This window comes from Mauremys reevesii, linkage group 6, assembly GCF_016161935.1.
Source record: "Mauremys reevesii isolate NIE-2019 linkage group 6, ASM1616193v1, whole genome shotgun sequence".
Lineage (NCBI taxonomy): Eukaryota > Metazoa > Chordata > Testudines > Geoemydidae > Mauremys > Mauremys reevesii.
Genome location: NC_052628.1, coordinates 101,624,310 through 101,639,165, shown reverse-complemented (window position 1 = coordinate 101,639,165; position 14,856 = coordinate 101,624,310). Strand labels below are relative to the sequence as shown.

At 44.8% G+C, this 14,856-nt stretch overlaps 1 protein-coding gene and 1 non-coding gene across 5 annotated transcripts in view; both read right to left on the bottom strand.

The window, feature by feature from the left end:
• Window positions 1-14,856, bottom strand: part of TTC39B (tetratricopeptide repeat domain 39B) — a 156,822-nt gene that overhangs the window by 69,516 nt on the left and 72,450 nt on the right. For all 4 annotated transcript variants that reach the window (XM_039544124.1, XM_039544126.1, XM_039544123.1 and 1 more), the window contains one exon: window positions 7,126-7,160. Coding sequence is in view for 2 of the 4 variants with exons in the window: in XM_039544123.1 (XP_039400057.1) it covers window positions 7,126-7,160 (35 nt within the window). In the remaining 2 variants the exon portion in view is untranslated. The remainder of the gene's footprint in view (window positions 1-7,125; window positions 7,161-14,856) is intronic.
• Window positions 11,526-11,681, bottom strand: LOC120408802. The gene has a single exon (XR_005600978.1). It is a non-coding gene; the product is annotated as a U1 spliceosomal RNA (small nuclear RNA).

The following is a 14,856-nucleotide window of genomic DNA, read 5'->3' as shown; positions in this document are numbered from 1 at the left end:
AAATGGAACTCCTGCACACACGACCTGAGGGGCTAGCCACCAACTGAGTGCATCGAGGGTAGGCCTCGGGACAGTGACGATCAAGTCCATGGGGTCGCGATGCGGGCGGTACACGGAGGCCAGCCAAGTCTGGAACGGGCGAAGGTGTAACCTGGCATAAGCGGTCACGAAAGTGCAAGACGCCATGTGGCCCAGGAGCCGAAGGCAGGACCGCGCCGTCGTCGTGGGAAAGGATTGGAGATCCCGGATACAGGCCACCAGCGCCTGGTGTCGAGTGTGTGGGAGGCAGGCCCTGGCCAATTGAGAATCCAGGACTGCTCCGATGAACTCCACCCTTTGAGCCGGAGTTAAAATGGACTTCTCGATGTTCACGAGAAGGCCCAGTTCTCGAAATAGGGCCAAGATATCGGTCACTTGGTCTGCTACCAGCTGACGTGATGGGCCGCGAATCAACCAGTCGTCGAGGTACGGATAAAACGTGCACACGACGACGACGGAGGGCTGCAGCAACTACTGCCATGCATTTGGTGAAGACCCTCAGGGCGGTGGAGAGGCCGAAGGGAAGCACCGCAAACTGGTAGTGCATGCTGTTGACCATGAAGCGGAGATACCGTCGATGGGGAGGATAGATCGCGACATGGAAATATGCGTCCTTCATGTCGAGGGCGGCAAACCAGTCTCCTGGATCCAAGGAGGGAATGATGGTCCCCAGGGTTACCATGCAGAACTTGAGTTTTAGCAGGTACCGGTTGAGCTCCCGGAGGTCTAGGATCGGACGAAGACCTCCCTTTGCCTTGGGGATGAAGAAATATCGGGAATAAAAACCCCTGCCCCGCCGGTCGGGCGGTACCTCCTCTATGGCACCCAAACTCAGAGTCTCGACCTCTTGTAGGAGGAATTGCTCGTGAGAGGGGTCCCTGAAGAGGGACAGGGAGGGTGGATGGGAGGGAGGGGGCGAAACAAACTGAAGGCAGTACCCGGATTGGACCGTACGCAGGACCCAGCTGTCCGACGTTATGCGGGACCATGCCGGGAGGAAATGGGAGAGGCGGTCGGAAAACAACGGGGAAGGATCCAGTGGAGAGACTGGAGAGCCGTCCTCGGGCGTCCCATAAAAAGGACTGCTTAGGCCCTTGAGGGGCCTTAGAAGGCGCCTGGGACTGGTTGCGCCTGCTGCCTGATGGTCGGCGGCGAGTCAGGTTGTTCTGGCGAGTATTATAGGGCCGAGACCTGGCCTGGGTAAATGGCCGGAACGGCTGCCTCCGGAACAACTGCCTCTGGGTCACTGGCGTGTGCATCCCAAGGGTGCAGATAGCAACACGACCATCCTTGAGGGTCTGTATCCGCGAGTCAGTCTTCTCAGAAAACAGACCAATCGTGTCGAATGGCAGATCTTGGAGGGTGTACTGCACCTCCGGGGACAAGGTGGACGACTGCAGCCATGAGATACGCCGCATGGTCACCCCGGAGGCCAGAGTCCGGGCTCCAGAGTCAGCCGAGTCCAAAGCGGCCTGGATGGAGGAGCGCGCGGACTTCTTACCATCCTCGAGGAGGGCGTTGAACTCCTGGAGGGAGGCTGATGGGACGAGTTCGGCAAATTTAGATAGAGAGAGCAGCATCTCATAAGTGTACCGGGCTAGCAGAGCCATTTGATTGGCAATGTGGAGTTGCAGGCCCCCCGCCGAATAGACCTTGCGGCCCAAGAGGTCCATGCGCCGTGCGTCCTTGGACTTGGGCGCCGCCGCAGGTTGGTCGTGCCGCTCCCGGTCGTTTACCGACTGCACGACTAGGGAGTCCGGAGCTGGATGAGTATACAAGTACTCGTATCCCGTGGGGGGAACCGAGTACTTGCGCTCTATGCCGCGGGCTGTGGGCGGGATGGACGCCGGCGTTTGCCAGATGGCAGTGGCGTTACGTTGGATCGTGCGTATAAACGGAAGGGCCACTCGCACGGGGGCCTCTGACCCGATCACATTGGTAACCGGGTCATCGTTTTCCACAACCTCCGCTACCGGGAGGTCTATCGCCTGCGCGATCCGACGGAGCAGGTCCTGATGAGCCCTCAAGTCGATCGGCGGGGGGTCTGCCGTAGACGACCCCGCCACAGCCTCGTCTGGTGACGACGACGAAGAGAGACCTGGGACCGCTGGCTCCGGTGGTGGCTCGTCCATCGGGTGAGCAGCCGCGTCAGTATCCGGTTGCTCCACAGGGACCAGTAGAGAGGCCTCAGCTGGTGGCGACGGGGGAGGCCTACTGATGGTTGCCTCCGGCACCCGACGTTCAGAACCCAGCGGCCGTAGGGGCAAGGGCAGGCCCTGACCCTCGTACTGTGCCCACGGAATCCAGAAACCCCACTGTTGTGGACCATAGTTTTGTCCCTGGGGTTCAGCCCTGAGATCCGTGCCGCTGCAGACTTGCGAAGCGACGGAGGGCTGGCACGACCACTGGGGGGCAGAGGCGCTGAATGAGTGCCCTGTGGAAGGCCTTTGCTTGTCCGCTGGTGGTGCCGTGGGACGGTGTCGGTCGTCGTGGTATCGGGAGCACGACCGGGACCATCGGTCGCATCGGTGCCGGGAAGGCGAGCGACTGTGGTTTCGGTGCCGGGAAGGGCTACGGTCACGGTGCCGAGAGGAGCTACGGTCGCCGCGGTGTCATGAACGGTCCCTAGAGGTGGACCTCCTTCGGTACCGCCGACTTGGGCTTCGGGATTGGTACCGCGATGGTGAGCGGTACCGTGAGGGAGACCGGCGCCGAGATGGTGAACGGTCCCGAGGTGTCGATCTACGTCGGTACCTGGCTTGGCGGGACGGTGACCGGCTGCGGGAATGGGAGCGAGACCTGAATTCCCTTTGACGCCGATCGTCGGCACTGGGGTGCCTCATCATGGCTGGCTTCCCCGCGGAGGGCACAGTCCGCACCGGCGGTGCCGGGGGCCGGAGGCTCGGCGCCTCTGTCATGGTGATGAGCTCCCTCGCCTGCGAGTATGTCTCGGGTGTAGTCGGGAGACCGAGCTCAACCTCGGACGGTGCCGGGGAGCAGGGGGGCGCCGGGCTCAACGGCTCTTCAGGTGCTGGAGCTGCCGGGCCCGTGCACTGCGCGTGCACATCCACAGCCGGTGCCGGAGGTGTTGGCAGAGGCTGGGTTACCAGTCCCAGGGTCGGAATCTTTGCAGCCGCCGGCGCAGCTTTCTTTCTTCGCGCTGGAGAAGTGGAGCGGTGCCGGGACGCTGGTGCCGGTTTTGGAGGACGGGACGCGTCCGTGCCGGGCCGACTCGGTGCCGCCGGTGCGCTGCGGACCGAGGACGGTTTCGGCGCCGCTGGGGTCGGTGCCGCTGGGCGAAGCGCCGACTCCATGAGGAGCTGCTTCAATCTGGAGTCCCGCTCCTTCCGAGTCCACGGCTTAAACGCTGCACAAATGGGTCACTTATCCGGGCGATGGGACTCACCGAGGCAGCGAAGGCAGGAGTCGTGAGCGTCCCCAACGGGCATCAGCCACTGACAAGCCGAGCACGGCTTGAATCCCGGTGTGTGGGGCATGAGCCCACACCGGGTGAGGAAAAAAGGAGGGCGAAACCCCCTTAATTCCTTAAACACTAACTAACTGTCTAAACTATGTACAAACTGACTTACTATATACAGAAATTTGGAGAAAACGCTAGGGGTGTGGAGGACTAAGGGAGCACTCCACAGTTCCAACTGGCCGTCACGGGCGGGAAGAAGGAACTGAGGAGCGGACGGGCCGGCTGGGGTATATGACAGATGCCATAGCGGCGCCACTCCAGGGGGCGCCAGCTGGCCCGCCGGAGTTACTGGGGTAAAAAAGTTCCGGAGAGCCGTGCACGCGCGGCACGCACACCTACATGGAATGCATAGGAGCAATCACTCGAAGAAGAACCCTCCTGATAGAAACTAGTGGTGTGGACACCAAGGCAGTTTACCCTAACAGAACACTGTATATGCAGGATAAACCACCAGATCTGGATCTCACTCACTCACTCTCTTGAGGCTTGTACACATGAGAAAGTTGCACCAGTATAACTTTAATCAGCTTTTAAACTGATCTAGTTAAACTGACTAAAACTGGGTGCAAAAGACTGTGTAGACACTTATTTTGGTATGAGTCTTATAGAAGTTTAGTTAAACCAGTTCCTTGTAACTTACTTAAACTAAACCAAAATAAGACATTCTTATTCTGAAATAAGAGTGTCCACACAGCTTTTTCCACCAGTTTAACTAGATCAGTTTACAAATTTATATTTTAAGTTATACCAGTGCAAATTCCTCATGTAGATAAGCCCTTTCTGCATGTTATGCCCACCAGTGACAGTTGAGGAACTAGAAGCCCAAGGATCTTGACCCTCTCTACCATGCCTTAGACATCTTCTTGCTGCATGGATCCAGGCTCACCTCCTCTCTCAAATTCTCCAGAAGATGGCTGAACAAATGAAAGAGACTGTCCCAGGCATATAACATATCTACCCACAATTGCCTTGTAGTTGTCTAAGCAGAGAGCAAGTTGCCAATGAGTATGCCTTCAGCTCAGATGATCCCCATTTATTTTTATTGCTCTATTGCACATAAACTGAACAAAATAGCTTCCATCTTTTAATCTTTATCAGCCATGGTCAATGCCGATAAAGGACCCAGAAAAGGGTAGCTATTCAAATACTCAGACCCCCGCCACAGCTCTCAATATAATCAATTGGCTCTAAATCCTAGCAGGAAAAGGACAGAGTACATCACTAATAATTTTTAGGGCCTAGCAGACACTCATCAATGGACCACATTCCCTTTCTGCCTCACCTCCAACACATTGTAGAGCTTATGGGCTCTCTCATGTATGGTTGACATGAAGATAATTAAGGCCTATACAAAATTCACCTACCAGTTGGAACTGTCTGAAATAGTATAGTGATGATAGCAAGATAACAGTAATGGTGTCACTGGTGAAAAACAGATAGCTTACACAGCCCTGTGATAATGAAACATCCCGATACTCATTTGTGCCAACAGCTGGTTCTGTAATACAGGCCTTCAAGATTAGCATGTTAGTCCCAGTGGTATTTAGGCAACTAACTCAAGTCAATGAGAGTTAGTTGCCTAAATACCTTTGAGGATCTGGACCTTAGTCCGTAATTCAATTAATGCTTAGGATGTGTCTGTGTCATATGCCATTCATCTGGCTGGTAAAATTAACCTGAAGGAAAAAAATCCAAGATTACATGCTATAAATCATGTGACCGGAGTGCCACCTGAAACTCCTACTTTTGCAGCATTCTCTTATGGGGTATCTAACTCTAGTTCCACATCTACACCAGCAGTTTTTAAACACTGTCTCCTGTGGGATCAGTAACTTCTCTGGTGTAGAAGTTCTCTAAACTGAAGAGCTGACATCTCACATATGAGGCCTGTCAATGGATTTATGAACTTGAATCATGAGCCTGGATCCTCTCACTGAGTCTTTGGTGTTGAGGAAGCTGCAGTCTGAGCATCCTTCAGTCCTGCTTGAATACCAGGAAACACAAGAGGCCCTGGATCTAGATGTGAACTGTAGTTAAATGGGAAACCAAGTCTGAGGAATGACAGCATAGATGATTGCTTAATTCTATGCATGTCTGTTCACATAGGCCTGGTCTACACTACAGGGGGGGGGGGGAAGGTGTCGAACTAAGGTACGCGACTTCAGCTACGCTAAATTTCCTACCTGTTCAGACGCCGCGGGATCGAACTCCGCAGCTCCCCCGTCGACTCTGCCACCGCCGTTTGCGGTGGTGGAGTTCCGGAGTCGACGGGAGCGCGTTCGGAGTTCGAACTATCGCGTCTAGATTAGACGCGATAGTTCGAACTCCGAGAAGTCGAACTCTCCACGTCGTCCCGGCGGGTAAGTATGGACCTACCCTTAGAAGACAATGCTGGGACCAGTCAGTGAGCTCAGTACAACAGTTACTCAAACTGCATTCTCCTAAGCTTAGTAATAGTAGCTCTTCCTCCTTGGTTCAGAGTAGTGCAGCCTTATCTATCACTCCTCCCCATCTTTTCCTTAGAAGGCAGTATGCTGTTCTTAGAGAGCTCAGACCCATGAAGGATGGGATCAGAGGCTCATCTGGTGAGCTCTCAGATTTGTGCATTGCCTAACAAAATTGGCTTTAGGATTAAGACACCTGCCCAGTTCAGGTCTGATCCTCCTGAGACCATGGATACAGACTTCCATGATTGGTATCAGAATGTAAGAGCTTTGCCCTCTTTAGCCTCTTCTCCAGTGTAAAGGTGGCCTCTGCACTGCCCCAGTCCTCATCCCTTTCTGTGATGGGCTGTTCTCCCAGTATAATACAGAGCAGCCTTAAGACTGGCCTAGGCCATGCTTCTTCCACCCTCCAGCTTCACCCTCTACACTACTAGCAGGTCTGGAGGATGGTATAGAAGCCATAACTCCAGCTCTTTACCACTGGAAGTTCCACCTATACTCCTCTCAGGAATGGCTATGCCAGATTCTGTTGAGAGTGCAGCTGCATAGTAACAGAGATTATCAAACATGTTATTGCAACACTATACAGCAAGAAGAAATATTAATTTTTATGTAGTTCTCATGCAGTTGGAGGGGAATTGATCACTTCTCTTTATGTGGAATCTTGTGCCACTATTGCATGTAACCCCACTTCCATCAATGCATGGGGAGGGAAAGTCTGCACACAGCCAGGCATGGGTGGAACAATCCCTGCTCAAGGTCTTTTGCTTGGCCAAATATGATAAAGAACGATAGGGCCTGAAGAAGGTAATTTCCATCAAAAGGCTATTTAATAGTAACTTTGCTACTGTTCATACTGCACCTCTTCATGAGATTCCCCAGAGCTGTCAGTATGGCACTGAACTACTTTGCCAACAAATATGAAACACCAAATGTTTTATATTCACACATAGGCAGCATCAGCCGTGGTGTTTCTCATCCTTTAAGAGCTTCATTGGTTTTGGAAATATAAATGATCACTGTGCATGTGTACAAGTGAAATAGCTGATTTTACCAACACACAGAAATGTGTGGTGCATATTAGGCAACAATAATTTAGCACTCTGTATGACTCTATATTTATTTTCCATTTTTAAATATAAATGGTAAAATTGTACTTACACTGGGATACTTTCAAAGGCATCTTCAAAGTTTTCCTGCAAAATAATAAGCCAAGAATGACTTTTCAATAAATACAAAGGGTGCGTGTGTGTTGTTTTTTTAACAAAGTGGTGACAAAAAGCCACACAGCTACAAAATCAGATTGATTTTATTCTACCACTATAGAAATAACCACCCTACCATGGTTTATTGCCATTAGAATATGGAGTTGAACTAGTGGACCTCCCATTTTTAATCACACCCCACAAGCAGAGCTGCCCTTTTAGCTGAAGTTTATGGTCCAGCGGTCACCTTAGGCTCACACTTCCTATTATAAAACCTATACTTGGGATAAATAATATATTTAAGATAAATATAAAAGCTTCACTGGAAATACTTAATAGAAAATTGGAGCTAAAACTGGCCTACACGGCAACTGGATTCGTTAACTAGTGAAGAGGCCATTTAAAACTTGTACTCTCCCCATCAATCTTTTCTCTGTTGTTTCCCACGGTTGCTTCCTCCTCCTCTCCCCCAGTCCTTTAAATAAAGCAATCATAGACATGTAGGACTGCAAAGGACCTCAGTAGGTCATCTAGTCTAGTTTCCTGCATTCAAGACAGGTGTTTGTCTAACCTGTTCTCCAGTTTGTCAACATTGTTTCTGAAGTGTAGCGCCCAGAACTGGACACAATGCTCCAGCAGGGGCCTTATCAACGCAGAGTAGAGCAGAAGAATTACTTCTTGTGTCTTGCTTACAACACTCCTAATATATCCCAGAATGATGTTTGCTTTTTTTGCAACAGTGTTACATTGTTGACTCATATTTTGCTTGTGATCCACTATAACTCCCAGATCCCTTTCCATAGTACTCCTTCCTAGCCAGTCATTTCCCATTTTGTACGTGTGCAACTGATTGTTCATTCCTAAATGGAGTATTTTATATTTGTTCTTATTGAATTTCATCCTATTTACTTCAGACCATTTGTCCAGTGTGTCCAGATCATTTTCAATTTTAATCCTATCCTCCAAAGCATTTACAACTCCTCCCAGCTTGGTATCATCCACAAACTTTATTAATGTATTCTCTATGTCATTATCTAAATCATTGATAAAGATATTGAACAGAACCGGACCCAGAACTGATCCCTACGGGACCCCACTTGATATGCCCTTCCAACTTGACTGTGAACCACTGATAACTACTCTCTGGGAATAGTTTTCCAATCAGTTATGCACCCACCTTATAGTAGCTCCATCTAGGCTGTATTTCCCTAACTTGTTTATGAGAAGGTCACATGAGACAATATCAAAAGCCTTACTAAAGTCAACATATACCACATCTACTTCCTTATTACCCACAATGTTTGTGATCCTGTCAAAGAAAACTATTAGGTTGGTTTTGTCAAGACCAAATCGTGTCAAACCATGTTGACTGTTACTTATCACTTTATTATCTTCCTGGTGCTTGCAAATTGATTCCTCAGTTATTTGCTCTATCATCATCTTTCCAGGTACTGAAGTTAAGCTGACTGGTCTATAATTCCCTGGGTTGTCCTTATTTCCCCTTTTTATAGATTGGCACTATATTTGCCCGTCTAGTCCTCCAGTTTTGGTTTTTTTCTGGCCAAATTTCTATTCTGTATAGGTATATTTGTATTAGTTCTTTGTTCCTTCTAGTGTTTGAAATTATTTAGTGAAACACTATCAAATGCTTTACAATCAACTGTTCCTTCATCCACTTATTTTGCAAATCTATCAAAAAATTGATATATGCAGAGAAAATCTACTCTTTATGGACTCTTTATTGTTCTTCTGCTGTTAGTGTTCAGTGACTACACTTGTAACATTTTACTGCAGAGTTTAGATTTACAGGTTAGTGAAGGGTAGGATAAGCCTTTATTTGTACTACAGAAAACATTAGAAAATTATGAGTTTCCATTGCACGGTGTGTGGGTGGGGAAGCACTACAAGCAATCAGTTGGATGTTACCTTTGAAGGAGAAAGCACTAACTGTACCCAGTTGCTGTGTTTGCTGCCTCCTTCCCACCTAATACTCCACTTTCAATATTGCTTTCCTAGCTAAGAAATACTTCATGCTTTCACATTTTTATCAACAGCTTTTGATTCTACCTTTTTTAGATCCTGACTGAAGAGGAAGGGAGAGAGTATACATGAGCCAAGAAAGCACTATTGCAGGGAAGGAATAAGTAGGTATGAGTACAGGTCTGTCGCATCTTATGCGCATTTAATATGCGCGATTTCAGCTTTACGCGGTCGACAAAAACCAAAAAAAAAAAAAAACCACAACAACAACAATTTAAATACTGTTTCTGTAGTGCGGGCGATTCCGCCCGCCATTCAACTCAATGTAATTTTGACTATACGCGGTTTTCATTTTACGCGCTAACCGCGGAACGGAACCCCCACATAAGATGAAACTTGCCTGTACACGGAAGAAAGTTGCCTTTAAATCCCTAATCTACAGGCTCTCTAGAAGTTGCTCACATGGACCAACAACAGAAATCCAAGGAGCCTGTAAAAAACTGCTGGACATGAGAGGGGACAAGAGTGAAGAAAAAGGAGGAAAAATAAAAGCAGGATAAGTAATAGCTTAAAAGACAGATCAAGTAGTTTCTTGTGACTTTTTAAACAGTTATCTATTGATTTTTAGTACTACTGTCTTCTCTCCTTCCATCACTACTGTATTTTCCACTATCAACATATATTTAAGAGAATCCTTTTTGATATTTTTAATATCTGATTTTCATAGAACTATATGAAGAAATGGCAGAACATGTTTCACTGGTCTATTACTACTAGTCTTTACTAGCTGGAGGCCTATGGCATAGAGCCTTATGCCTCATAAAACACCAGAGTTGCATGGTAATGGGCCAATAAGACATTCCCTTAGTGCTATAAGATTAACTGAATTTTAAATTTTGCTCTGGATGCATAAGATAACCACAGTTTTAACAGTAATAAAAATGGCTAACTAAAAAAATTATTAGCAGCACAAAAACAGGAATCATTTTTAAAGTCGCATTCAAGTGAATCTAAGTTTGTCTGATAGTCTGGTTTTGTGACTGGTGAGAAAGTATTTTTACAACAGTTCTGAAGAGTAAAGAAATAAAATAAGTAAGAGAAAATTCTTCTGACATACATTTTCACTACCATTTCTCCCACGTAAGAAAGTGGACACCAATGAGGGAATAAATGAATGCAACAATACGTTTCAGTAGAATACTGTTAGCCAATATTTGGGGTCTGGCACATTGTTTCAGTTACAGTGAGAAACTGATAATGGAATCAGATTTGTTTTTTTTTAATGCAATCCTGTTAATTTACAAAGAATGTACACCAAGTCTTGTATCCCTGATCACAGTAGAAATTAGACAACTAGAGACAGTTTTTCCTCGCAGTTCCAAGTCCCCTTCCAGCCAACACTGCCCAAAAGTGCTCTCTGAGTTTTTCACAGGGTCATGCTACAAGTGCTTTTCTGTCACTGCTGCCTTCTTGCTGCCTTCTCAGTCAGCTTCTCTGGGTTTTCTGCTGTTTCTCCCTCTCACACATGCACTTCTCCAACAAACAATACCCATCTGCCTACATTTGCATCCTGTGAAACCTCCTCCCACAAAGCTCAGATTCCTGAGCAGTGTACGTGGACCTGTGTTTTGCGTAGTGGCTCTTATTGTTTTAGCTATCTTATTCCAAGCGTCTTATATTTATTCTGAATGAAGCACAGCTGTTATGCCCACCAGCCTCAACAAGGTTTCACCCAAACCCCAAACACGACACATCATTTGAAGATAAGAATGTACACTAAGAATCAATATGTTAGACCACAAGAAAGCTTTAATGTAGACTGCAAACAGTCATATCTACTTTATAGTGTTTAAGGGCTGTCAATTAATCGCAGTTAACTCACACAATTAACTCAAGAAAATTGTGATTAATCACACTGTTAAACAATAGAATGCCAATTGAAATGTATTAAATATTTTTGGATGTTTTTCTACATTTTCAAATTTATTGATTTCTATTACAAACACAGAATACAAAGTGTTTATATTATTTTTATTATAAATATTTGCATTGTAAAAATGATAAATAAAAGAAATAGTATTTTTCAATTCACCTCATACAGGTACTGTAGTGCAATCTCTTTATCGTGAAAGTATAACTTACAAATGTAGATTTTTTTTTTGTTACATAACTGCACTCAAAACCAAAACAATGTAAAACTTTATTGCCTACAAATCCACTCAGTCCTACTTCTTGTTTAGCCAATCGCTAAGACAAACAAGTTTGTTTACATTTACAGGAGATATTGCTGCCTGCTTCTTATTTACAATGTGACCTGAAAGTGAGAACAGGTGTTCGCATGGCACTTTTGTAGTTGGTGTTGTTTCCCCCCCACCCCAGGGGAGAGCGCGAACGCAGTCCCCCACTACCACAAATTATGCAGTCGAGTTTCCCGCATTTGGGGAAATCACAGGGGTCAGCACACCCGCAGTGCAATGGATGAGCCTCACCCTGGGAAAACCACCGTCGGGTATTTACCTGCCAGATAAGCTAAACATTCGTATACCCCTTCATGCTTCAGCCACCATTCCAGAGGACATGCTCCCATGCTGATGATGCTCATTAAAAAAAAAAAAATCATGCATTAATTAAATTTGTGACTGAACTCCTTGAGGTAGAAGTGTATGTCACCTGTTCTGTATTACATTCTGCCATATATTTCATGTTATAGCAGTCTCAGATAATGAGTCAGCACATGTTCTTTTTAAGAACACTTTCACAGCAGATTTGACAAAACGCAAAGAAGGTACCAATGTGAGATTTCTAAAAATCACTTGACCCAAAGTTTAAGAATCTGAAGTGCCATCCAAAATCTGGGATGAGGTGTGGAGCATGATTTTGGAAGTCTTAAAAGAGAAACACTCCAATGCCAAAACTACAGAAGCCAAACCACCAAAAAAAGAAAATCAATCTTCTGCTGGTTGCATCTGACTCAGATGATGAAAATGAACATGCGTCAGTCCGTTCTGCTTTGGATCATTATCAAGCAGAACCCGTTATCAGCATGGACATGTGTCCTCTGGAATGGAGGCTGAAGCATTTAGGGACATATGAATCTTTAGCACACCTGGCACATAAATATCTTGCGACGCTGGCTACATCAGTGCTATGCGAATGCCTGTTTTCACTTTCAGATGATATTGTAAACAAGAAGTGGGCACCATTATCTCCTGCAAATTGTAACCAAACTTGTTTGTCTGAACAATTGACTGAACAAGAAGTAAGACTGAGTGGACTTGTAGGCTTTAAAGTTTTACATTGTTCTATTTTTTAAATGCAATTATTTTTTGTACATAATTCTACATTTGTAAATTTAACGTTCATGATAAAGAGATTGCACTACAGTACTTTTATTTCTTATTTTTTACAATGCAAATATCTTTAATCAAAAAATAAATATAAAATGAGCACTGTACACTTTGGATTCTGTGTTGTAATTGAAATCAATATATTTGAAAATGTAGAAAACATCCAAAAATATATAAATAAATGGTATTCTATTATTGTTTAGCAGCATGATTAATCACGATTAATTTTTTAATCGCTTGACAGCCCTAATTTAAAGTATTTATCCCAAGGAAGGTACTTCAAATAAGAGCCTAAGCAGGCTCTAAATCTGTCCTAGAAGCTTCAAGAGCTTGACTCTGTCTAGGGATGATGAAAAAAGTCATGGGTAATAGTAGTAAATTTTAGTAAACTGCAGATTAAACAACATTTACTGGGCAAATGCTTTCCATCTAAGCAGCAAATAAATCAGCTATAGAGGTCTGTTAGACATGTTACCCACAACACAAAGGGCAGGTTTGAAATCCAGCTTTCTTCCAGCCCCAGGGCTCTGCTAGCACAGTAGAAAACAAATCACTGTTACTGGGATGAGGAATGATTCCCTATAGAACCAATAAACATTTTATCTCTAAAATTTAATTTAGGGGAGAAGTTAAGTTTTAAATTACAATAAAAAGCCTCCTGACAAAGAAAGGAAAACAAACAAGAAAATGGCTGACAAGCAGGGAAGTCAAGAAAATGCATGGGGTTTTAACTTGCTGCACCAAACCACCCCAAAAGCCCAAAATCTTTCGAGAGGGCTCTGGGATGTGGTATCCTTTCATACATCATGAGAGTGGGAATCTGTACTGAAGTAAAAGTGTAAATTATATAAATTATGGAAGTACCGTACTAGTGACTTAAATTAGGGCTGAATTCTAAATATGAACTTAAAAGGGGGCATATAACCTTAGTTGTCTTTAAAAATACATTGCCTTTTGGTGTGATTTTTTACACATGGCCTTTTAGGCCCTTTAAATTTTCTATAGAGTTTCAGTTTCGTTTCTGTTCTTATATTTTTAATAGAAATATATTGAATTTTGGCTCTGAATGAACATTTTTCCTTTGGAGGCCATCCTTCTGTTGAATCATAGAAGATTAGTGTTGGAAGAGACCTCAGGAGGTCATCTAGTCCAACCCCCTGCTCAAAGCTGATTGTTTATCTAGAAAAAGTAGATTTGGTGCAAACAAGGAGTTTTTAATTTTTTTAAATTGGATTTCAGATCATTTTTGCCAGTTGTTTGAGATCTGTAGTTGCTGATGCATAAGGTTTTTTTATGTGCACCTGCTCTATATGAGAGAATGTTTTTATTACAGCTCCTGATGCTGACACATAAGTTGTGCAACAGCTGCTAGTACATAAAGTCATCTTCATCAGCAGTTGCACTTACATCCACCCTACAGGTCTACCCCTCCCCCCACCTTTGTGCAGTGTCAAACCCCAACTTAAGCGTTAAAAAACTAGGAAATTAATATATGATTATCTTAACTGTGAAGCACTTTTGGTTACTACACACCTAACATACCCAACACAAACCCACAAAAAACAAAACTCTATTGTGACTCAAACTGATAACCTTAACTGTGCCCTCCTAGGCATGCCAGTCTTCCATCAAACCCCTTTACCAAACTATCCCTTCACAGAACACTATCACATCCAAAGCAATAGGAAAGTGTAGTTTGGGAAATAAGTATACAGAGAAAGGTATGCTGAAAAGGAGGGAGTTATGGTTGTGGTGACTATGGTATACAGTAGTTAATGTTAAGGTGTGTGCCTGTGTTTGAAGATGTTATGTCCTGTCCTGTTAGATGACTTTCTTTTCATTCCCTTGCTTTTGTGGGTTTGGGTAAGGTGTTGTGCATATAGTTACCCTAACTGCTCCACACAGTTTTGTATATTATTTTATTAGCACCATATATTTCAGCATCAATTTTTATTGTTTAAGCCAAAACTGAAGATATTAGAGAAATCTATAAAATTAGTCATTTTTAAAACTAGCTTACTGTGATATTAAAAAAAGCAACAAGAGAGCCTTCAGGTAGTTTGTATCACAATTCCTTAACAGATAATGACTAAGTAGACAGCATATCTTTTGTATAAGGAGGATGAAAAATGTGAGGAAAAAGTCTGTATTACGTTCTACATAGTTATATTTTTATATATCTGATGCTTAAAGAAAGTGTCAAAGATGCTTTCATGTTGCACTAAAAGTGACTTCCTTTCTGTGAAAGGGAGGCATTGAAAATCTGTGGTCACGTATGGAAGGACAAATCTCGAGAAAGTCCAAGAGAATCATAAACGTCCATGGATAGCAAAAGGACACAAGTGGTCAAATTAACACCT